We start from the raw sequence: 26,094 nt of genomic DNA, 5'->3' as shown, positions 1-26,094 counted from the left end.
ACCTGTAATTAACATTTTCCTGCAATTTGTTACATTTTCATCAAATCCCGATTATTTACATATCTCCACAATATTGTGATCCCCATATTTACCCTTCTGAAATTTTAAAAGGTTTGCCATTTATGCTAGACCACCAAAGAGACCATGGAGGGTGGTGCATCGTAACCATTTGAGTGACACAAGAAACAAAATGGGAGTTGGCAGAAAGTTACGGAAAATTAGCAAGCAAAAGACCTTTCAATTACAGTAGCTCCTCTTATTAGTCTTAAATTCAGTAGTTTAATCAGGTAAAATAATAACAATTTACTGGCTCTACTTTTTCCCCAAAGGCCTTAAACGTTATGTTATGAGTGGCAATTATGTGGTAAAATCATTATAGATTTGTATCTTCCATCATGAAATTGTATTCTGGGAAGAATTTGGCTGCAATTAACCCCTTTTAGTGCGGTGAGCCAATGTATTAGCTTTTGCAGCCCAGGCAAAAAGTGCTGTGGGCCAATAAATGCTCGCGAGTAATTCTACTTTAAGCATCGCGTTCACAAATATATGGACAATATGTTTGTATTCGTAGTAGTTTTCATTATGATTCCCACACTTAGTTTTATTCTCCTCGTACATTATGATTTTCTGCCATTACTTTTGCAGTCATTCCAGTCATAATCACTTTTCCCTGCTTTTGTCAGTGACTGTGAAATAATGTGAACGAAAAAGTGGCTCCACAGTCGAGAGATGAAAACTTTGCCCTAATCTTTGACAATGTCCCCTGATAATTTTCTCCAAAAATACTGCCAGCAAATTTTTGTTAGTGCTGTAGCACTATGTTATAATAAATATTGTGCATTGCGAGACTAGTGCCAAAATGAGAGATGTCAGAGGTACCGTGATTTGGCCCATGATTAGCATGTACAAAAGTTGGAATAAGTTCAACGGATTCAGGCGTGACATAGTGGAAATTCAGCATAATGAAAAAAGGTACTTGCACTTTTCCATAATTATTTTAATGGGCACGATGGATTTCAGCTCACAGCCATCATCAGGTACAAGATTCTTGGTGTTTGTTTCAATAATAAACCATGTTTAATACAAGGCTCTTATGGAGTTGGCACCTGTCATTGCAAGAGTTTCAATCTCCGGAAAACATTCAACACTAGTCCTCAGTCCCTGTAATTGCTTTTGATCTGCTAGAATTGAGATTATTATTGAGTGTTAAGTATCAATTGCTTGCTGTTAACTGCCCTCAGATTGCTTTACAGTTAATTTTGGGAAAATATAGCACATTTAAAGTTTCAAATATTCGATCTTTCAGAGTGCACTAATGTTTTGTCGTTTTTGTTGTATTTCAGTAAAAGGAATGCTCTACTGTGGAAAATGTTGGTTCAATTATCCAGTACTGTTGTTCATGAAGTTAACTTTAAAGGTGTAGAAACTCCAAAAATTTCTCTTGCTAAAATCTGTTAATGTTCCAGTTGATCCAAATGGGACTATCCTGATGATAATGAATGGAGTATGTTAATTGGTAGTAATTACTAGTAAACTTAACAGGATAAAAACAATCCCAAAATCATATATGGCAAAAATCTTTCCATTGTGTGGATATCTTAGTACCTCCCAGTAAAATGTGTAAAACTGACCTCCCATTTATTTTCTAGTGTAAAGCATCTAATCGAATGGACAGCGTGAGCCACAGACTTTCTCTCTTCCTAATAATTACTCTTCCATTGTAGATTGTGCAAGATTTCAAGGATTGGAATCTGAATCTTAGTCAGAACCTGGTGAACCTCCCTGGCCGCCAGTTGCCCCCAGAAAACGTGTATGGCAATAGCCGTCAACCATTGGAAAATACATTGGCCAATTGGACCAAGGGCATGAGATGTAAGTGAAGTTATGTTTACTTTATTTTGCCAGGGTAAAAACTCCTTCTGGACAACCTTCATATGCAGGTTATGTGCTTGAATTGTGTACATCTGGAATTCTTTCAATTTAGTGTGATTTCAAACTGCAATGTCTAATTGTAGCGTTGATGTTAAGATGTGATTTTAAGTGATTTGTTGTACTTAACTATTTCTCTAAGCATTTATGCAAAAGGATAAGATTTAGCGTAACGAAATGTTATGATGTTTTGTAATAAATGTAAGTTGTGGCCAAATCTCGTTTATGCATAACTATAGAAAATTAATTTTCATGCTGCTATTTGCCAATTAATAAACTTATTTGCTGGAAGTAAAAGTGATTGACGAATCTTGATGATACAAAGAAAGTTCACACGTCCATGATCATATTTGTCGCACACTTGTACAGACAGCTTTAGGAGTAATTAAATGACTATGAAGTATAATATGGTTCTACTCTTGGCTCAATATGATAGTATTTGTAGCGATAATTTATGTACCAGCACAACCTGGCAGACGACAAACATTGTTTATTCCTTTATTTACCTTCAGTCATTGTCCTAATAATCCAGCCAAAAATTATCGAATGTATTTTGTCAGTTTCATAGTAAGGGCCCATTACGCACCAAGAGTGGAAAACTGCCCCTGCACTACCTTCTACATCATGACCTACTTCATCTCTAACTACACACAGAACTAGGTAATAGAATCACCCCCACCACTTATGTAGGGTGGACTGAGAAACACGTGTAGGGGCCTCTTGTTAAGAAGGGAGTGATATGTATGGTGGACTCTGAATGTGAGCCTTAGTTACAAGGTTTTCAATTATATAGGGGGTGGTTTTTCTCCATGCAATTCATTATAGGTAGTGGTTGTTACCGTGGCTGTGACTCAGAGGTTTTCATGAGAATTCACTGCTTGTAGGTTCTTCATATCAGGGTTTTCCTGCATTAAGCAATGATGGCCGTTTTTGGATTAATGGTTTCTGGATTAAGAGTGATCAATTTGATTCCTTTGAATCTCCTTTTTTTGTTTTAATAATGTCGTCTGGTGTTTTCCAGGCTTCAAGGCTATCTTAGTGTCACCCATTCACTTGAGAATTAGTTATTTATGTACTCGTATGTCATGTTAACAAATATATTTCCTGTGCTTGATGAGGGTCAATGTCTTTCTTCTTTGAAGCGTGCCGAATGGTGTCCCTTGGTGTAATGAATGATTGGGTGATCATATTTCCCCGTCAAATGGAGCGTGATGTTGGCAAATGGGTTGAGTCTATCCAGAGAGCTGGAGGGGGAATGGGCATGTCTGTGCATGACCCAGAATAGTAAGTCATCTTTTTTCTTTTCCTATAAATTCAACATTTTTGTGCTTGTCCTTTTTTTCTAATGCCGTTGCGTGATCCATGTGGGATGGAAGTTCTCTGTATTGACAGTAGTGCAGTTTTTGTGTAGTAATAATTGTTGATTTGATTCCCAAAGTAAGCTAACAGCAAGAAGCTGAGCAATTGGAATGTCAACATATTGGCTGGCAGAAAATTTTTGTATCTAATGAGCATGCTCGGTCCCTAGCAAATCTTAGCATCTGGGAATTTATTGTGAGTGGTCTAAAGGAAGAAATTTAATGTCGGTTATCTTAGTTATAAGTTTTTTGTGGTAAAGTTTCAGCATTATCATTTAAAGATAATTATATGCCGCTACTGCTCAAAGAAGAACGTCCCTTCAGCTCCTGGGCATGTATGTTTCACAGGCTTAAATTGATAAATTCTTAAAACAGCCCATTTCCATAAGGTACTTCTGGTTCAGACTGGAAGTGGTATTTGGCTGCTAAAATGCTATACCAATTAAAGTTAATAATCTATTGTTAGACTTGTAAAATTTATCAGAATTCATGACTGAATGCAACTGAATTATCACTTCCAGTTGAGGCTGGGAGTGATACATTAGCCATTTGACATGCTGCTCCCAAAATAATTTGCAATTGTGACTGGTGGTTCCCGGGATAAGGCCCCAAGAGTGAGCGTGCTCCACCCTTGACTGACATTTTGGGTGGCACGTGGGTTGCATATGCGTAATTTTTGTTAATCATTCTTACCAATCTTAAAACCATAATATTCTTTAGATAAAGTTTAAACTGTGTCAATACAGTAGACTCGTTATTATGAGGTTCACGGGACTGCAAAACTAGAGGTTTGTAATAATGAAGATCTTATGTATGTTTCTTTTAGGAATTGTCGAAAAAATATTTTTAGCTCATTATATGATGTTGCAAATAAACTGAATAAGGAACCATAGTTGATGCTCTTGGGCATAGTACACGAGAAGAACTTAAACATGGCACGATTATTAAAACTTGAATGTATATACTTGTATATAATAATTAGAGATGTGTGATTTGTATCCACAAATTATCGAATACCTAGAATACTAGGAAGTATTCGATATTCGAGATCTCGAATAATTATGCTAAAGGCAAAATCTCGAATACTTTGAATTTCGCGCCATGCACTGTGGCACACACGTCGTTGGTAGTTGACTTGGAAAAATGTAGAGAACTCTAGTCGTTTAGTGCATGCAGTGCCATTTTAGGCAAGTTGACAAACTAAATCAAATTTGCGTATTAGAGCGGTGAAAAGAGTTCGAGGTGGGGAAATGAAAATGATCGGGTGAAAAAAATCCGAAAATCCCCGGTTTCCCCAACCAGGAGAACCTCTGTGCTGTGGGATAGTAACTACAGTAAACTCTCAATTATACGAAGTCAGTGGGACTGAGAAATTGGCACTTCGTAAAGTCGAGTTTCGTAATTTCAAACCTTTTTCATAAGTCACGAAAAAATGTTCGCTTTTGTTTCTTTCGCCCTTGTTTGTATTTAGTGGCCTTATTTAAATGTTTTAGGTGGTTATTCACAGTATAATTTGTAGAAAAGGCTTTTTGTTATCGATTTATGCTGTGAAAGATCGTTAAATAATTATACCACCATTAATTTCCCACTTCTTGTACATACTTCAATATCAACGATCCCTCTAGAAATTCCCGACCAGTTTAGAAAACATAATCAAATAATGAATCGAAAAGTTTATTATAAGAATTTAATGTTATAAATTTGTGGTTAGGAGCGAATAGAAACTATTAAGTAAGCGTAAGATAGATATTTGTTTCCAGTACCCACGGAAATATTAGCGGCAGCTGGCCTAACCATACTCTAAGGGCCTAACCGCCATTTATGTCGCCCTCTATCGCTCAGTGACGAGAAAAAAAGAATAACAAGGGCCTTAACCCGTTTCCAAAATAACCTTCGTAAGTTAATATTTCGAGTTACTCCGTATTTTCAGCTGAATGTGCTATCTTTTCAATTAGTTATTTTCATTGAGATTCAGTTACGATCATAAATTACGTTGGATATGATTATCTTCTGGCGAATATTTGAAGTAAATTCTGTTTGAGTTCTCCGTCCAGCTACTGTGATCCATCATCTTTGCAGAAGTTGCTATGACAGACTTAATTCTTCATCAGGACCATATTCTTCATACCGGGTGTGAAGTGCTATGTTCATATAGTATGTCTCTCTTCTTTTATGCCGACAGGAGCAAGGTTCCAACCGGAAAACGACAGGAGAAACATCTTCCATTATCGGAGAAGTAAAGAGAGAAACCTTATTATCCACATTGATTGTTTTCCTACAAGAGACGTTTCATCATTTCTCAACGTGTGTGAAGTATTGGTTCACTTTCGTGAATTCCTAAAAATGACACGCAAAAACCTGTACCTTCACCTCATTTAGTTTTCGTGTTCCTTTCTCCGCCGTATTGAGAGTTATGCAAAGGATCATTGACATAGAGAAAAGATTTTCTTAGTTTTAGCACTAAAAAATAGTCTTGCCATAATCGTAAATAAATATAGTGTGGAAAGAGCAAAGAAAATAATTTAAATTGAAAGGTCAGCAGAGAAGAAAAGAGACAATTATAATCATGGCACCATTTCCCCAATAGTGGAAGATACTTCTTCAGCCTCTCTCTCCGGTTAAAAACTTACACCCGTTGCAGGTAAATATGAACCATGCCCTTCTCCACAGTCGGAGAAGGTTCCCAGTGGGGGGGTTGAATTAGAGTGGAATGAGGAAAGAAGTGTGGTCAGCAGAACGAGGGGTGAAGGGGCAGGAGAAAGAAGGGTGGGGAAAGGGCCTTCAGCTCTGCCTCAGTCTACGTTTGGGGGTGTATTTTTTTACGACGCACTCAAGCTCAGTCACCTTAGGAAGGGAGTGAATGGGAAATGCTGGGGAAGGAGGGGTTTGGGATGCGTAAGGTGGGTGTCAGCAAGATCAGCAGAAGGCCGCAGGAGGGAGTAAACAAAGACTTTGGAAAGAAAGATCTCTCCGTATGGGAGAACGGGGAGGCGTGCGTGAAGAAAGTTCATGGTTAGAGTTAGAAGTGCATCTTCATTATGAGTAGCCTGAAAAATAAGTTGGTGGTAAATTCAGCCCAATACTTAAGATATTTAAGTTGTTTATTCAGGAAGGCTAATATATTCACGAAAAGATATTGCCCTTCTCCATCGCCGCTTCAACTATGGTTTCTCACTTGCATAAATGGGAATTAAATTGGGGATCTAAATCGTTAGCTAGATCAAAATATCTTAATGTTTGGAGGGCAGCGTATACTTCTTTTTTATTTGGTGAAATTACTTCCTCACTTTCATCTTCGTCGTCACTGCTATTATGACTAGTCCCGGCCGCTGCTTCATCCGACGTAGGTACCGGCGTCGCATAGTCGCAAGCCTGGAGATCATCGTCTAGGGCAATATAATCGTTTAATGTGTCACGCTGTGCTCATCCTGCTTTGTCCAAGTATTTTTCAAAATCATCTTTTAAGCCTCTAATCTCCTCCGCGTTTTCATCCACTGCAGCTTCCTGAAGGTATGACGTAACGAATCAACCATAGCCATGATATTATAGCGGTAGAATTACTAGTAGGCTCGTTGTATCAATTACCAACCTCGAGAACATCCTCATGATGTGCTATCAAAGGGGATCCGGCCGATTTCCAGCAATTTGCGATTGTAGTGGAGGAAATCAAGTACGTCTTTGATCAGTGTTTTTGCGATGAAAAATAACAATTTTATTAACTTGGCCATTTTAGCATAGTTAACAAAATCGTTATTTCTCATCACTGAAATACGGTTCAGAGATGTACTTGATTGCCTGATTGGCAGGAGTGCGATGCAAACAATCATGATGATGGCATTGATTAATAGATTAAATGCAGTCAGAGAGGTCACTTTTGGGGAGGGAGGCTCCTGCTCGGAGGGTCGAGGAGAGGGGCCAGCGAGGGTGAGCTCGTCGAGGAAAGGGTCCCAGATTAGGGACCCTTTGAAGTGCTTCGGCGAAAAGTAGTAAAGTAGTCTTCGAAGTATGTTCACAGCAGTGCAAAGGGTTAAGTAGGAGTGTACGAAATACCTCGTGCGACCTTCCTGACATGTTAATCTACGATGTATTGTCGATGCGATGTTTACCAATAGGCACGTAAATAGGGCCATTATGTCAGTCGCGATATTTTTACTGAACTCCTACTTCCCCTAAATTCCCACTGTGAGGTTTTAGGTGAACTCTTTCTCTCCAAAGTTGCACTATCATTTACGATTTCACACTTTTGATGGACCATAGTCGGAAGCGCTGATTTTTTTAGCTAACTACGCCGGCGTAACTAGTTTTGTTGACAAATATTTCGCCGTAGTTCGTATAAACAAATGCCATTTGCTCCTGGGGGCCGAGGTTCGTAATTTCAAAAAATTTCGTATGATTGAAACTTCGTGTAATCGAATAGTGCCATGTATTTAGTATAGGCTTTTCGCCGGGACCGCATTATCACTTTGTATAATCGAAAACTTCATAAAATACTGCTTCGTATAATCGAGAGTTTACTGTATGTAGCACAATTCCCAAAATCTGCTACCCCCTCCATTCATCAGCCCTCGGCTCCTCCTCCGATGCTTTCCTCTCCGAAATCAAACAAAAAGCCCCTGCTCAGGCAGGGTTCGTATTACGAAGATCAAAAGTCAAAAGCTTCAAAAGAAAATATCAAGTTACAGCAGAATAATAGAATCATGTTTCATCCTTCTTTCTCCCCCTCCGACCTTTTCCTGCCTACCTGCTTCGAAGTTCCCCATTGCTGGAGGTCAACTGCTGCATGATTCATCTAATAGCCCAAAAGGTGTCTAACAATGACTTTCGGCAATTGATATTACACGTTTATTTGATTGAAATAGTAGTAATTGTGCGTAATTCAAAAAATAAGGCCAAACACGACGTATTTCTGACTTTAATTAAGCATTTTACGCAAGGAAATAAAGGTCAAAATATGACGGAGACTTAGCATTCTGGCGAAACTCAATACCCTCGTAGCTGAGCATCTCGGAAGTTGCGGTATTTTTTTCCAAAAACATATATCAAGTTGCAATTTATGAGTTGTGCTATAAATCTCTATTGTTACAGTCACAGACGAAGGGATATTTTCTCAGAATATTTGGTTTCTCCCTGATAGCAATTCGAATTCATCTTCTTATCTCATGAGAACTTCCAAAGATGGACTGAAAATAATTGAAGAAATCCGGTGGAGAAGCGCGTGTATTTTTCAAAACGCCTCGGATTATCCGCTAGCACTTGACAGTAGGAGTGAGGGTAAAGCGAGCTACCTGTTGAAAATAAGAAGTTGGATGAAGCCGAGTATCAGATCGGCATGCCGCAGAAATGGAGTTTGGTAGATAAGAATATATACATTAGACAGAAATCCATCGTAGCAGTGTAAAAGCCGAGATGGCATGCAATCATTTTTTCGTGAGGTGGTGTGTCCCCTTAGGATATTTGAAAGAGATGTTAGTTGAATCAACTATAAGCCCAAATGGTTTCCATAAAATTAAAATATTCCATTAATCAGCTGAATTCCTTTTTGTTTGAATCCTTTAAAGGAAATCACAATCACTTGCCAAAATCCCGAGTTTTCTGCTGCATAGGCAACCTAGTCTAGCATTCCCGCTTTCGTTTTTTCCCCCCCTCGTCCATCCCTTTAAAAACGTTGGATCGTGGTTCCACTGGATACCTTTTTATTTATGCAAATATCAAGGGAAATAGATGGAGAAACATACGTTTGATGTACTTTGCACAACTCTAGTATTTTGAGGTATTGGAATATTAGAGCAATGATTTAATATTCGAATTTGATATTAGAGTTCGAGAAATCTGCTATTCGACCCATCTCTAATAATAATCTTAAAACCACAAAATTCTTTAGATAAACTTTAAACTTAGTCAATATAACCTTGAATGCTATATTTATCACTATTTACTGCGAAAACAGGCTAGTATTTGGCCTAGTGATTTATTATACAGTAAAACTTCGATTTTACACACTTTGATTTTACATTGTCTTGTTTTTATGCAGTGACACTCAAGTCCGGCAGGAAAGCATAGAGAATTGCAATGGTGAAACTTCAATTTTACATCTTTTCTTGATTTTACAGTTTTTTTGTTATTGCACAGCATAACCCCAGCCCCAAAGAGACCGCTAATCTTGATTTTACGCAGTTGTCTTTCGACTTGTTTTGAAAATCTCGACTGGAGCAATATGAAGTTAGGTTATTGAGTTGCAAAAATAAATACAGATACGGTTGAAATGATGTCGTGCTGTTGAACACGGAACTAGAAACATCGCGAATGTAATGATTGCTTCCTGCATCCCCCTGTGCCCTCTCAGTAATATTTCAGGCTCCTTTACGAACGCGAATATCACTCTTAGTTCACACTTGCCGTAGAAGGATATCGAAACCTAAAGCATATGGTAATCTCCGTATATGCGTAACTACTTTTGATTAAGACATGACCACTGGAGATGTTAACATTATCACCTTTCGTTTAATATTCGACTTATTGATTGACGCTGTTTATAGCATATTTATTGTAATTACAGTAGATGGTCGTTATTCCAGAATTATGAACTAGGAATATCTATCCCTAACAGAAGTTTTTCTAGAATTTTGCCAACGCTATGTTTTCCATCGCCACAGCGAAATGAGTCTTTAAAAATCCTCCCATACCAAATTTTTGGCTTCCAAGGTGATCCAGAAAAGATAGTCATACTTTTTTCAATGGTTGATGTACAAGAGCAGCATGCAGCCTTGAAGATTTGTTATCTGCTCAGTAAAATTAAGCCGGACACTGTTAATCTTTTGTCTACAATTTATAAAGACCACGTCTCAAAAAGAAGTGAAGTGCACCAGTGGTATTCTGTAATCAAACACTGCAACATGTCAATTGAAGACATTCAATGCCCCTGCGGGCCTTCCAGGTCAAGAACTGATGAAAATGTGGGGGAAAAATTGTGCCCTTGTGTACGAGGATGATGGGAGTAACATTTACCAACTCGCCAAGCAACCTGGTCTTTGCGTTCATTGCAATGAATTTAAGTTGAAAATTAGCAAATGAGTCGAATCACGGCAAAATTCATCCCCGGTTTTGTGAAAAATTGCATGACACTGCTTTCTCACCCACCCTACTTAGTAATCTTGCACTTTGCGATTTCCTTTTGTTCCCCACGGATGAAAATGGTGATGATAGGGAAATATTTTCATCACAATACGGAGGTGATAATGGAATCGTAGGTGGTCCCGCTCTGCATCCTTTGAAGGTGACTAGCATTGGTAACAGATAAAATTAAATTTTGAAATTAAAAAAAAATGGTCTGGTTATTTTTTGTCCGGTATGTCTTTTGCTACTACGATACTTTTTCATTGTTATTTTATTATTGTTTGTATTTCTTGTTGAATAGCCAATTTAAATATCAAAGCATAAGTATTGATTTTTAGCCACTGTAACATACGCCTTTGTTGAACATGGTTTTACTGATTAAAAAAAAGTTTTATCTACCTTAAATAATGTCAGGTATAATGTTGTTTGATTTCAATACTCTGTTGAATAACATTTCTTTCTTTTATCATGCAGTATACAAATGAATGACGACCGTCCAAATTCTTACATGCAAACATTGGACCAAATACTCTCACAGCGTGTTCCAGACTTAATTATGTGTCTTGTGACTACTACCAGGGCTGATAGATACAATGCCATCAAAAAGAGGTGTTGCATTGACAGGGCAGGTTAGTATTTCAATATTTTTTGTTAATTTTCTTCCCCTCCCTTGACCTTAATTTTGATTGCATTTCTAATTTTCATTTGCAGTGCCTACACAGGTGGTTAGTGAACGTGTGCTCAGGAACCCTAAGGGTCTAATGTCGATAGCAACAAAAGTTGCCATCCAGATCAACTGTAAGACTGGTGGAGCCCCTTGGAGAGTGGACATGCCTCTCTCAGTAAGTGAATCCTGTCTTCCCTCACCATTATGGAACTGAATGAAGGACTTCATTCAAGTAATGTCTTCTAAGCAGGGGCAAATAAGTCTTCAGATCTCATAAGCCAATTTCATGAGAAAGTTGATGAAACTAGCTAGTTTATTGGAAGAAGGGGTGGGTGATAGGAAGCTTTGCTAATTTGAGATTTTCTGGGTGAACAAATGTTTCCCGAAAGTAATGAAGCTTTGTCGAGGACATAGGATTTCTTATACATTTGCGGGCTATGAAAGCCACTGAAGTGCCCGAGGTCATGCATGTTTTGTTACAGTCAACCGAAATCATTCGTGCTGACAGTCACATGTACATGTTAACCCTTTCCACAGGGCACGTAAGAGAGGAGAAATGTTTTTCGTGCAAAGAGTAGCATAAAAATATTTCAAACCTCTCAACGGAGCTCTTTTGGGGAGGGTGTTTTCGTCCCTCCGATTTGGTACTCAAATTTTGTACTAATATTTTGTTTAAAATTTTTCAGTTACTAATAATGCTAAATTTTGTTTAAAAATTGATTACGCGCAAGAAAAAGATTTGGCATTTGCAGCGAATTTTTCTTCGAAAGTATCATTGCCGATTCAATCAGTTGACCATGGATTCCTGCTATGAGGAGGACTATAAGTGAGTGGAAGGGTCAAGCTCAATTGCCAAGGGATGGCACTAGGATCTCACTGAGCTGGGTCTCAGGCAGGGCCTAAATATTGCAGACCTTTGCTATTTCAGTGGTCACTTCCCCTGCGACAGCCATGGGCGACGTCTGGTGTTTTGCATTGCAAAATCCACGCCCCCTATACCAGGCATTAGGTTTTCTTTGCATGAAAATGGTCGTCGGCTCCAACCAACATAAGGGGTAAAAGAATCCTTTTATGTTTTTGTATAAATGTATCTTTTTATTAGGGATGGATGGATCCAGGATTTTTTTCGTATCCAGATTCGTATTGGATTCTTGATTTTCGGAGACATCTTTCGGATCTGATATTTTCAAATCCCAATGTATTTTCAAATTCCTGCTATTAAATGAAGTAATTATTCAAGTCTGTGTAGATACAATCGAAGGAATGCTTATTAGATTTTTCATGCACAATTTAATATTTTTATAAATTAAAAATCATTTTTATAGGCTTTCAAGTTTTTTAAAAACATCTTTACATGCTGAGGACCCAAACTGTTACGCTTGAGTTTGGAAATAGGGAAAATCTTTGGATAAACCACTGACCAGTGGCATAGCGAGAGGGGGAAGCTCAGGGGGTCCGGACCCCCCGAAATAAATAAACACAATTACTTTTCTTAATAAAAGAAACAAAATATTGAAAAATCGTGAATTTACAGTAGATTTCTTTGAAAAATGAAGTTTTTTTTTTTTTTTTCAATTATGAAGGGTGTTTAAATTAGTTTGAAGCCCTCTACTTTACCCTGTTTTATAAAAATTTCCCCCCCCCTGGTTTTGAACCTTCCCTTGACAAAATTCCTGGCTACCCCACTGACATCAACTGAATTCAAATTTTCCTCACGCACGTTTCCCCCTGAATTTTGTCACCTTCTCATTGCATACAGGCTTGTGTTTCACCTTTAAATGCTTCAGTATGGTGAGGTAGATTTAGCACTACCTCACGATAATTTTACGCCACAGTGCACACACATGCCCTACTTTTAATATATACACTGAACTGAGTGATATTTTGTAGTAACATTTTATGTTTATATAATACAATATATATTACCCCACTGCATATACGTATTCCTTCCTGCGAGAGCATACATTGTCAAATGGTACATGCATCAAAATCTTTACTCATATGGGCAAGAATGTATGCATGTTATGAGATGGAGTATGTACATAGTTCATAAAACAAGCATCCACAGAATCTGAGTGATATTCTGTAGTAACATTTTATGTATATATTACACTATATATTACCACACTGCATATACGTATTCCTTCATGCAAGAGCATACATTATCAAATCATGTAAGCATCAAAATCTTTACTCATGTGGGTAAGAATGTATGTATGTCATTAGATGGAGTATGTACATTAGGGTGGTCCTTATTTTTAAAGTTTTCGGATTTCTTTTGGGACACCCCCAGTTTTGTTCCATTTGGTGAGAAAATAAATCGTGTAAATTATTTTTGCAATCGGATGCCGTGAAAACGTGCTGCATCGCACTCGCAGTTTAGTAATTTTGTGTTTTTTGGGTGTTTCTCGGACATAACTTAAGATAATGTCACTCTCGGATTATTCTATCACTTTTCTGTTTTCACAATGACTCGTTAGACATATTGTATCACCTCAAATATCTTTCATTTCTGCCCATTGGTTCTCGGGATATCCCACCGAGAGTGAGTGCGCGCCACCCCAAGCAACACTTTGGGTGCCATGTGGGTTGCATACTCTCAAAATGTGTTGATCATTCTCACCCACCATAAAATTCTTTTGATAAACTTTAAACTTCGTCAATGTAACCTTGAATACTATATTAATCAGTTTATTGCAAAAAAGGGGCTTAGCAGTATTGATTTATTCCCTATATCTAAGTGCTTCAATCTAAATTCAGTAAAAATTTCTGAGGGCTAACCTTATGAGGTAGGAGTGGAGGTGAAGTGAGCTACCTGTAAAAAAAAAAAGAAGTTGGATGAAGCAGAGTATCAGATGGGCGTGCTGCTGAAATGGCGTTTGGTAGATAAGAATGCATGCATTAGACAGAAATCCATCGTAGCTGTGTAAATCATAGTTACTCGCCAAAATCTTGGGTTTCCTGCTGCATAGGCAACCTAGTCCAACATTCCTGCATTCATAGTTTTTTTTTCCGTCCATACCCTTGAAAAACGATAGATCGAGGTTCCAATGCATAAGGTTTTATTTTTAAATTCATCAAGTGAAATAGAAGAAAAGTACATTTAATATGCTTTGCGCAATTCTACTATTCGAGGTATTCGAATATTCGAGCTATGATTGAATATTCGCATTCGATATTAGAGTTTGAGAAATATGCTATTCGACCCATCTCTAGTTTAAATATCTTTAAAGATCACTTCCTCTCTATTCAGAAAAATTGTGTGGACTGTCGACGTTGTGAGCTTAGACTTACATGCAATATTGCTTTGACACTCAGGATAACTCCTTTATTTTCCTATCTGCAGTCCTATTTTTTTTGTCATTGTTCACTTCGTTTTTACTCCGCATGGCTTTATCAAAATCACCTTCGATTGCTGGAAGGGAAAGTAGCCATTGTGTTTGAGAATCTCTTTCGGACCCTTTTACGTGTTGATGCAAGTCATCCGCAACTTGGCCCCCGTCATAGATATGACATTCAATGTTAAAAACTGTAGATAGTGTAGCGGACGACGTGGCTGGGGCCACTGCAGAGCATTCAGCGGAAGTTTGCTATAAACTAGCACCCTCCCCAACTGTATCCCTTCCCCTTCAGTCCCCATTCCACTTTTATTCTTGCTTTGCGTGTTGCATGCTGTTGGGATACTACGCGGGATATCATTGAAATAAAATCACAAAATGTGCAAAGCAAATGCCAATTTATTTTATAAAAGTTAACATAAAAAAGTCACTCAGCTGCCAAGTACAATCATTTGAATTAGTAAATAAATAAGCACTAAACACAGGATGGCGAAAGCCTGGCTAGCATCTCTCCATGCCTCACTTGTGTACGCATATGTCCTCGCACCCACACACACAGTGAACTACAATGGGGAATTTTAACATTTTTTGAAAACTATGTCAAAATGTAGTAAACCTCTAGGAAAGAATATCTACCGGGGGTAATTTCAATGCAAGCGTTAGTTTTCAAGATATTAAAGGTCAAAGTGGAGGAGTGGGGGGTGCGAACGAAAGTAGTGTGTCCAAGAGGAGTGACGTCATTTCTCCCCACACAGAGTTGCTAACGTCCGAGGCGTGGAGCTTCGAGATTGTTGCGGTATACGTACGCCAGGAAGACGGTATGTTTACCTACGTGAAGTGCTGTTTATAATATCGAATAATAAATATTGCGTGGTGCCTATGCGTCCAAATACATCTCGAAATTCTAATAAAATATTCGTCATCATGTCGAATAATAAAGCGAGAAGAAATAAGTGGGTTAAGGCGATGAAGAGTAAGAACGATCTGTCGACGAAAACGACGGGATTTGTTCGTGAAGATATCTTTACCTTAAGTAATTACGACAGAATTATGCTGAGAAATGACTTGAGCGTGTGGTGTGGAGGACGTGCAGTTGCCCTGTTCGCGCAGTACCCGCCTGTCGCTTGCATGCTGTTTTTACTGAGTTATCGTAGGTTGACGGTACCCGATGTCTTATAATTATTGTATGTTTTGAATTTGTCAATGATTAATCATGATAAGAATACTTAAACGGTACATACAGTAGGCTACCCTCCCTCTCTCCGAAATCAATTGATTCACATGCATGGTATTCCAACTGATCTCCCTCGAAACCATATTTGCTACCTAGCTGTGTATAATTTGTAAGAAACTCACTGATGCATAATCACTACCTCCTCAAATCAACTGACGGAGCCATAGGAGTAAATACAACCTGAGGAAGTGTTAGAAAGTCGAGGTCAGGAAAAGTCATGCCAATTGAAACCAGAATCAAAAATTGTTTGTGTTCAGAAAAGAAACCTGTTTCCGCCAATGTTGCTACTTCTCCTATGAATATGATAAGTGACTGACATAAAATCAGACAGGGAGATATGTAGCCAAAGGGTCAAGTATATTGTGTTTTTCTTGGAAAAAAGGCAGCATTGCATTTAAGAGTAGATTGTGAAAATTATTTTACTGTCGATATGCTATCAGGAAAGACTGGGTTACCTGTTATTGCTATGTTCAGGAAAATTAGACTCAACAAATCCTTCAATATTTTAGCCTAGAAGATCTCAATGTCTCACCCTCGACAGCGGCACGATATTTCTCTGCTTCCATTATTCCGGTGGCTAGTCTTTTGAAAAATCTAGTTTTTTGGGTTGACAAAAATAAGATGTTGCTTAATATGCCAATTCCCTTCCCTGCTCGCCTTCACATATAGAGTCAACTATTGATTGTTTAGAAATAGAAAAGCCAGGTAACCCAATTTGGCAAAGTTTAACCTGAATTGGAGCATAAAAAATAGATCAGTACTCACTGCAGTGAGTGACATTTTCTATTGTATGGATCATTTCTTTTTACTGCGATCAGTATAACAAATTGCGCTTAGTTTATTACGCTGCGATAGGTATAAAGTAAAAAAGTGAATGGCGAAGGAAACTCTAAATCCGTTTTTTTACAGTACTAATCAGTGCATTATACTGCTGATTGTGAAGAAAAATAGAAATAATGTTTTTTCAAACGCAATTATTTCAAAAGGAATCATTTTTAACATTACTATAAAATCAATAAATTATAGCTCAAATATTTCTATCTAAACTCAATCAAAAAAATAAATCATATGATTCTTCTATAGAAAATTTAATTTCGAGGGGTAATGGTGGCCGGGCAATAGATAGTGTCATTCGCATAAACTGGATTTCTTGAGCAAATTCTTAAAGGCTGTGGGGTAAAAGTAGATCGTTCGTTCAAACTATCTGTTCACTCATTCAGTGGTAAAATTTGAGAGTTAATTAGACCAACAAGAGTTTCCAAGAATGTAGAGAGCTCTCGAGATGTAGTTAAGCTAACTAAGCAAATAGAAAGCTTTAGGACCCATATGGTGAGAATAATAAGAAAGGTCAGGGAATACAAGTTGCTTGTCCTTCATTCCTGCATTGACAACCGTTTGGTGCAAAAAAGCAGGATTAGAGGATAGCTTTAAAAGACAATCACTTCTACCATAACGATATTCGGGCTCGGCCTCAATGATGGGGAAATTTTTAGGAAGCGACGGAAAATACTTTGAATGATTCATTTATAACCTTTTTTTAAATAAAGATGTATTTTTAATTTAAAAAACAGCGAGAGATTAGTTGCGCACCTAATACTATTTAACATAAATGATTGAATTTTGTCATACGTTTGCTAAATAGCTTATAATGATTTTGTAGGCTTCTAATAGAAGTTTCATGGCTAACATTAAAAGCTGTATTATCTTATGCTTATGCCTATCGTTAAGCAGCCACTATAAAAGCGGCTACAAAAGTTCATAACCTGTCAAAACCTGTACACACTTCAGACAGTATGCATACAGAACACACCTTAAAACTGTACATAGTATGATGTGCATAATGTGTACAGAAAAATTACCTTAAATCTGTGCACAGAAAGATTTCACAACATACTGAATCAAAAAGCTGATATCATACAGAAAGCAAAAAATCATAACTTGTACCATATAAACTATATTTGCACTAACTAGATGCATCAACATTTCATGCAGAAATTTTCAACGGAGGCCGAGTAGCTACTACTGTATTCGTAAAAGCTGGTCCAGTAATGCCATAATAAACCAGAAAAACTTAGCGCGAAGCCTTCACTTCTCTAAATTCTGCAACCAAAAAGTCTGGGTTACTTTTAAAATACAATTCCATCATTATGGAATTCACCTCAGAGAGATTATCGCAACAGCCTTTTCACGAAATCGTCTTCCATTTCGCATATATTCGATATATTCTTCTTCTACGAATACAGAAAATGGATAAAATATACTTGACGTGACTAAATAACGTCATAAAATGTCTGAGAGAAAACACGGATTAAAAAAATACCGAAATATTCACTTACTCAACGACTGCTGCATTGTAGCTTCTGCGGCCGTACGTGCAAAACGAAAACGTCGTAGGGAGAAATGACGTCACCAACAATCAGAGCTAACTTCGCGTTTGCAGACGCATTTCACTGTTTTAAATGAATTTCATGATAAAATCAATGGTTTACGAGAAGTTTGATTGGTGAAAATGGATTCCTGGTGAAAATTGCTATAAGAATCATATATTATTTCGATGAAAAAAATTTCATGCAACTTCCCCATTCCTCAGTGTCATCACAAATTACGGGATAAGAACACCACAAAGAAAATTCTTTTACCAGTGGCCACTTCACTGCACTGAATTTGAGATTATTGATTGTTGAAACACAAATTCATAAGCAAAATCAAGATACGAGCGTTAATGGGCTGAATATACGTGACTACTTTTTTGAAAATATAACGTTGTCAACCACTGCACACACCACATGCAAGCTTAAAAACTTGATGTAGAGAGAATTAAACTAGATTAGAATCAACAACCATGTACAAACAACTCTTAAAACCATACATTGTGAGAGCACAAGATCTAACTGGTCCACAGTTCGTAGATGTTTTCATAATGATCAAAACTTTCGAAATGAGGAGACGAAATTTCATTGGCCGATCCATGATTGGTCAATGGGTGAGACAGAGGAAGCACTCATATTTCCTATTTATCATTAAAGATACCAACTGAGTGACATTATACAAGTTATGAAATAATTTTTTATGCAATAACTTTTATTAATCAAAACTATCTCATGAAATCATAGCTTTAGTTCAGGTGTACACTCGCCAAGCCGCTGGTGTCGCACGCTGTCAACAGTTGCACGGCCTGTGCCTCCACTGTGGCCCCCGCAGCATTTCTACCCCGTGAATACCTATGACCTTGAAGGCTTTATGCTGGAACCCTTTATGAACCCTTTACATGGAAGTCAATTTGCCTGAGACCTAGGATGGCAAAAAATACATCTCAAACTGTATTGTTTAAAAAAAAACTCATTTCCATTAGCTCCAAACTTAATTAATGATCTAAATTAATTAATATGATTCAGTAAATGAGACGAGATAAATTACTTCCGTAGGTCGGCTACTCAGATCGCATGACGAGTAAGTAATCTTTTTCGCCATTTGTGTGGCAATGGATTTCGACAAATGTATAAACAAAGAATAAGATTTGATGCAAGCAATACTATTTAAATGCATAATATGAGTTATTTTGTGTACACTTAGCGCAAATTCGTGTTTTCTCAAGAAAATGTTAAGGTTATTTGATTAGGCTAAGCAGCATTGGGAAGTTTTCCCAAGGAATGAATTTGTGCTATATCGAAATTGAGCTAAGCAAGGCATTGGTGTATAATTTTTTGTAACCCATAGATTTTGCTCCTTTTTACTAAGACATTGCTCAGTACTATACCTAATATTTACAATTTTTAAGATTTATTTGAGAGCATTTCATGCATTTTTTCATGTTCGCCTTCATAACAATTTTTAATTTTCTTCCAGGGACTGATGGTTGTGGGCTTTGATGTGTGCCATGACACAACCAATCGGTCAAAATCATATGGTGCTCTAGTGGCATCCCTGGATGATGGCTTGACACGCTACTTTTCTGCAGTTTCTGAGCATACTACTGGTGAAGAATTGAGCAATGACATTGGGGCTAATTTGGTCAAAGCGCTGCGGAAGTACAGCGAAGTAAATAAGAAGTTGCCGTCGAAAATTGTCATTTACCGTGATGGTGTTGGTGAAGGGCAAGTTAATTATGTTGTGGAACATGAAGTGGAGACGATTAAGGTATGATTGATTCTTGCTGCAACAATTGGTCTCACATGCTCATACTTACCTTTATTTATTATCCAGTTTTTACTTCATCACAGTGATGAACAGTGTCTGAAAATTTTAAGATTTTTAGTTTTATATGCCAAACTCGCTGCGCTCTGCAAGCTCGCTAAGGCCCCTTAGAATCCCCACGTCCGACTTTGCCGTCTAATTTTGTGGAGCTCTGAGGGGACAGGCAATTGGCATAATGTGGTTGAGAAGTTCCCAAAAAGGAGACTTAATGGCTCATTTTACATTTTTGGGGGGTTCCAGGGTTTAATGTTTGTACTGCTAGCGTTCACCAGTCGTTCACATGAATTCAGTTGGGATGAGTTGTGGGGGTAGAGATCATCGGTGGAATTGTGACGAAAAGTACCAGGAAAGGCGACTTGTATGCGAATTTTAATTTTTTGGGGGGTTTCAGGGGGTTTAAAGATAACAATATTATGTGGTCACATCCATTCACTATCATAACTAAGACAAGTTATCCCTATGACACCCATATTTTGAGAGTAATAAAATAAAAAGTAAACCTCTCCCCAGGAAAAAATTATTTGTCCACCATTTTATTTTTTCTCTTGTATATCAATTGGAACATTTTTTAAACTTTTACATTTTCTTAAGCATAATGCATAGCTGTATGTATAAAGTTTCAAAGAAATCGATCGGATAAAAATTGATGAAATCTTGTGTTAATCATTTGGAGATTGTAATTTTTGGTGATTTTGGCAATATTTTAATTTTTTTCTGAGTAACCAAGGAGGATGAAAGAAAACCATTACCTATATTTTGTAGAACATGTTATGAGCATATATAATAATCATTTTTGTTTTGCTACTCATAAAAATACACTGATGGCAGCATAAAGTATGGCAAAAAATTAAATTTTTTCCATGAAATACATTTTCAGACAGTATTTCTGCAAATATAGACGTCAAAACCCACTTTAAAGATATTGATATTATGTGGTCACATCCATTTACTATCATAAATAACAGAAGTTAGCCCTATGACATCCATATTTCGAGAGTAATAATATAAAAAGCAAACCACTTCCAGGAAAAAAATGAGTAGTGCATAGGAGGTCGTGAAAAGTGGGGGAATTGTGACCCAAGTGTTTACCCGAAAAGGGGACTTATCAGCAAATTTTTTTTTGGTGCGTTTTCGGGGGTTTTTAGGTGTTTTTCTTGTATGGTGTCTGGTGGTCAGCACTCGATAAAAATTCTGGCTCTAGCTGTAGTGTAAGCTTGGTTTTTCAACAGTTACAACCTCTAGAATAAGTTGGCTAAGGAAAGGGTTTGGGCAGAATTTACTTTGAAAGTGCTGTATCATGCCACTCTCAGCCTAACATTAAAATTATGTATCATGCCTTCAAATTGTCTGAAAAATATGTCATACTTCAGTAGGACCTTGCTGTTCATCTAGAGCAGCCTTTGTAATTGTTCCTTTTACTCTGGGTTAAGAATAAGTTTCCCCAATTTTTGGTGAATGTCTGGTCCATATAATTGTAAGCTGCTTGATTGAAAACCCTTAAAGCTGTAGAATTGTAGTCTATGAAAGGCAGCAGTTAAATAGATGTATTTATTATTTTTTTATGTCAATGCATTGAGTTAAACCTTCCTATCTTGCTCTTGTTATTTTATAGAGAAAGCTCATTTATTATTTTTTTTTATTTAGGAAAGCCTTAAGAAGGTCTATGGAGGGGATAACTATCGCATGGCCTTCGTTATTGTAACAAAGAGAATCAATACAAGGTTTTTCCTAGGAGATAGAAATCCAGGTCCAGGAACAGTTGTTGATGACGTTGTCACTTTGCCAGAAAGGTAAGTCAAGTACATCGATATCTCCGCTGCATAAACTCTCAACAATCACCCACTGAACCAAATCCCCTCATCTAGTACTATATAAGGGCTATCTAGATTAGCGGATTTGATCCAGTGGGCGATTGCGATTGTTGAGCATTTATGCAGTGGAGGTATAGACAGGGAAAATGATGATTGTTATTATTTATTCCTATTTTGTGCCAGTTGATGAGTTATTTTGTGTGATGCTGTGGTGTCTGTCACGACTGGCTATGAGTTTATGATAAACAATCGAGTTGGGACTTCATTTTCCTTAAATCCAAATTAAGGCCAGTTTATATTAAAAATTAGCAGTGTGTATTAATTAGAATAATCGAAAAAATTAGTCCCATAGCTTTAAGGCATTCATAGAAAAAATTGATGTGGACTGGAAGCAGAACTGTAACAGCAAATTGCTGTGCATGAGATATTGAAATTGAATTGAGCCCTTTCTTAGCCATATCAATTTCTTTTATGGAGTTCACTTCTTAATGCCATGTTATTTTTTACAAGATATTTGTCATTTGGACATGACCAAAATAACGGTTCTTCAAGAGACGCACCCACTGAAAATGTGATGATACCAGGTTGGTTTCTGCGTTGTTTCTTCACATGTGGTTTCAACAAACCCTAATTATGCTAAGAGAAAAGGTTAACTTCTTGAAAAACTTGAAAATTTAAAAAAAGTTAAATATGAACTATGTAGCAGTTCTTCCGTATTGCTACTTGTTTGGTCTTAACCCTTAATCAGCAACGTGCAATTTTTGTTTTATACAACCAGTGATGTGCAGTCTGGAAGACTGCATTAAATCAAATATTCATAAAATGTTCAATGCCATTTTTATTACTTAGCTTCTTTTTTAATTAACTGCTTAACTTTTCTAAATCTTATATTTAATTTTGTTCATTACCATGAACCAATTTTCTAGTAAATAATGTTATTTGAAACAGAATCAAAAAACTCCTGTCTAAAACACGTTAGTAATTATTATCGTTTTTAAGTCGGCCAGAGTTATCGTCATTTTCTCTGAGTTTGCTGTGAGAAAGAAGAAATTACTTAACTTAATCTGTCCTCTTAAAACATATACATGTAAAATCACAGGAGAATTATGCCATTTGTATATCTCTTCATGTGTCTGTCTATCTGTATGTGCATATCTAATTATGTCTCAGGGAAATGTATGAAATATGGTGATTTTCATTCACATGGAATTGTTCCTGCAATGCAGTGCTCATTTTCTTGATTTTCAATGTGAAACGAGTTCAGGAAGGTAAAGGTACGAGAACTTCCGATAGTAATTGTAACTATAGAGATTTTTCCACGGAGTGCAATTACCCGGATTGCTAACGTTCATTTTTTGTGGTCCCTTCAGAAACGCCCTTAACTAGTTTTACTGTATTTACATGTAATCCACCTCTTGCGCAATTATTTTCCCAAAACTGAGGAAAATAATAATTTAAACATATAGGGATCAGTGAAAGTTGAACTCGTATTTCTTTGTTTGTAGTGTAAAATGCTACCAATCAGACTATCTCGACAATTAATATCAATATGGTTGTCATGCAACTTGCTCAACTCAGAGTTTGTATTTTAAGTAAGAAATAAGTAATGTATATATTTACTTTGCTCCATGCACATGGGGAATGCTAACATTAAACAGTGGTGGATCTAGGGGGGGACTAGCCCCTCCTTTGGGTATCCAATTTACGCTAGGTAGAATTGTAATTTTCTTCAGACCCCCACTACTGCTTGGAGATTACTCTCCCTTAGCCCCCTGTTGTCCCTATCCTGGATTCACTACTGACACTAAGACGTGTATTGGTGAATTACAATTTCATTTGCTATACGATGATTTGGGCAACTCATGAAAGCATCGCTAATGGTGCAACCAAGCAGCTCAACAACAAATATTTGTGAAGTAAAGGTTTTAAAAATGTTAATGATGGTATTTTATACTCAATTATTGTGCATAAATTTTATGGTAGTGAATTTTCCTCTTACATAGAAAGCATTTGTTTTCCAGGTACGACTTTTTCCTGATTTCTCAGTCTGTAATGCAAGGAACAGTGACGCCTACCTCGTACAACGTTGTTTGGGACAATGTTGAGCTAGCTCCAGACAGGCTGCAAAGACTTACATACAAGATGACGCACTTGTATTTCAATTGGAGTGTAAGTATCAATTTTCTGCTCTATTTTGTATCCTTCGTGCATAATGGTTATGTGTCCTGGGGTGTAGCATTCCAGGCATCTTGGTGAAGTTGGACATGTTATTGAGTTGTGTTGTAGGAGCAGGATACTCCTAATTGATTTTCAATTCACTCACATGTTTGTTGGTGCAAGGTTAGCTATTGCATGGGGAAAGTCTTGCAAGTCCATTGCACTCATCAATGTGTTCTCTAATAAATGTGCATATATATGTTACTTGGTGAAATTGTTCATTAAATTTTGTTAAAATTTACCTCCTTCAATTTATATGAAGCACTTTAACCAATATAAAACTAACTTACACACGAGCAGTTTTGTCACAGGATGACATCATCTGGTGTACATACAGGAAATACAAACTCAACGTAATGGGTCTTTGAGGGTGGAGGTATAAGAGTAGAAGGTGAGGGAAGTTTGTGTGAAGGGTAGATCATTTGGGGGGAAAACCTGTCATATTAGGCGTGTAACAAAATAGGGTTGAGGCCACTCAGCCCTGGGAGTTATAAATCCCTGAATGATTTTTAATTGTTAACTCTGCAATTACCTCATAAATGTTAGCAAGACAGCCTAGAAACCATTATAACATTAAGTGACCTTAATTGGTGTACTAAAGGCAAATTATTATGGTGTAATGCTGACTAATTAGACATTTTAGTTTTCAGAACCTTGATAACAAAATCTGAATCATATTTTTAAGATATTATGGTGCATATGTTGTTGCGTTGTGAGGGTGTAGCAGTAGGTCTCTTATTGTTGTGTTGTTGCTTTGCAGGGAACTGTGCGTGTTCCTGCACCGTGTCAGTATGCTCACAAGCTGGCATTCCTAGTCGGTCAATCCCTGCATCGCGCACCTCGAGTGGAGCTGGCCGATCGTCTGTACTTCCTCTAAGTGGTGAGGGAAGACATTTGCATTTGTGTGTGGATGGAGAGATGATGCCAATACATCATCTTATCTACTTGTGTTAACTTGTTCAAAACGTACATGTCATCTATTTAGTGTTTCTTTGTTTTGATTATTGGCTATGAGTGATTCATAGTGAAAGAGAATATATGTTAAGTTCGTTGAAGATGATTTTATGACTTTTCAATCTGCCTTGAGTTACTTAATCATTTAATTCATTCACTTGTGAATGAGTTCTTTTTTCATTCATTCATTTATTGTTTGGTATGAATTTATGTTTTGATTCGTTAGAATCTCAGTTCTTGTGCTAGTTAGCCATGTTGATTGTAATGGGTGTTCCTGATGTTCCATAAGTGGTTTGTGGTCGTAAGACGTGGTCTGTGGGTTGGGATTGTGATGATTGGTGCTATTATTTTTGAAATTTTGTGTTTCACTTTAATAGCAGTTAAGGATGAGAATATTTTAAAGACTTGACATGGCAGTTTTCTATTTCATGTTCCATTTTTCACCCATTTTGTAGTCTTAAGACAAGATTATATCAGATTTTGTATTTTGATACAAATTAATCATTCCATTGTATTTTATATAAAATATATGAAAGTATTTTGCATTTTTAATTCATCTTTTTGTTGGGGTTTAAATGGATTCCCACTTCTGTAAATCAATATCTGTAGAGCTAATGTAAAAATATATTGGGCTCATTGTGCTTCATGTAGCACTGATATAGGCCATTTTATTTTCTATTTCTGAAATGGGCTTTTTCATTCCTATTTGAAATTACTATGTTATATAAGAATTAGGCTAAGTGATGTATAAAGTGAGTTGTGGTGAATGAATTGATCGCTATCAAGGTACCTGTACACTGGAGCAAAATCTCTGAGACTGCTCTAGAGAGACTTAGGCCCGTATCGTCAGTCGCTTCTTTAGCCATCCTTCATCTTCCTCGGCTCCTAAAGGATAGATTTCAGTTCGAGAGACGTCCGAAGGTCTTCTTCAGCGCACTTTGCTGGTGAAGGACTCCTCGCCAGCGTAGGTTGGTCTGACCCAACCTTCACATCCACTTCACAACCATTTCATCACTTTAAAGATTTTTAAACAGGCCTTACATAAAAGATAGGTTAGTATAAATGATTTTGTTTTTATTATTTGTGATGGCGATAACGTTTTAATTTTGTTTACGTTCATTTTTCTGTTTATTTCTGCTTTACATTGTAATGTTATCCGTAAGCCGGTGCATCAAAGGCAATGATTGAACAGCGTATAATCATGGATATTAAAGTTGTAAGGAGGTGTTTGTGTATTTCGACACATAAAAACCTTAATTAGAGGTCTTCCTTAGGCATA

At 37.2% G+C, this 26,094-nt stretch overlaps 1 protein-coding gene across 2 annotated transcripts in view; it reads left to right on the top strand.

Moving 5' to 3' along the window:
• The window catches only part of LOC124165114 (piwi-like protein Siwi), a 58,078-nt gene extending 32,606 nt beyond the window's left edge, over window positions 1-25,472 (top strand). For both annotated transcript variants that reach the window (XM_046542410.1, XM_046542411.1), the window contains exons 11-18: window positions 1,725-1,872; window positions 3,072-3,213; window positions 10,875-11,029; window positions 11,112-11,242; window positions 19,486-19,776; window positions 21,478-21,623; window positions 23,666-23,813; window positions 24,622-25,472. In XM_046542410.1, the coding sequence (XP_046398366.1) occupies window positions 1,725-1,872; window positions 3,072-3,213; window positions 10,875-11,029; window positions 11,112-11,242; window positions 19,486-19,776; window positions 21,478-21,623; window positions 23,666-23,813; window positions 24,622-24,738 (1,278 nt within the window). In that variant the 3' untranslated portion in view covers window positions 24,739-25,472. The remainder of the gene's footprint in view (window positions 1-1,724; window positions 1,873-3,071; window positions 3,214-10,874; window positions 11,030-11,111; window positions 11,243-19,485; window positions 19,777-21,477; window positions 21,624-23,665; window positions 23,814-24,621) is intronic.
• The last annotated feature ends 622 nt before the right edge of the window (window positions 25,473-26,094 follow it).

Source organism: Ischnura elegans, chromosome 9 (assembly GCF_921293095.1).
Source record: "Ischnura elegans chromosome 9, ioIscEleg1.1, whole genome shotgun sequence".
Classification (NCBI taxonomy): domain Eukaryota; kingdom Metazoa; phylum Arthropoda; class Insecta; order Odonata; family Coenagrionidae; genus Ischnura; species Ischnura elegans.
Note: the sequence above shows the minus strand (reverse complement) of the source record. Positions and strands in the feature narration are given on the sequence as shown.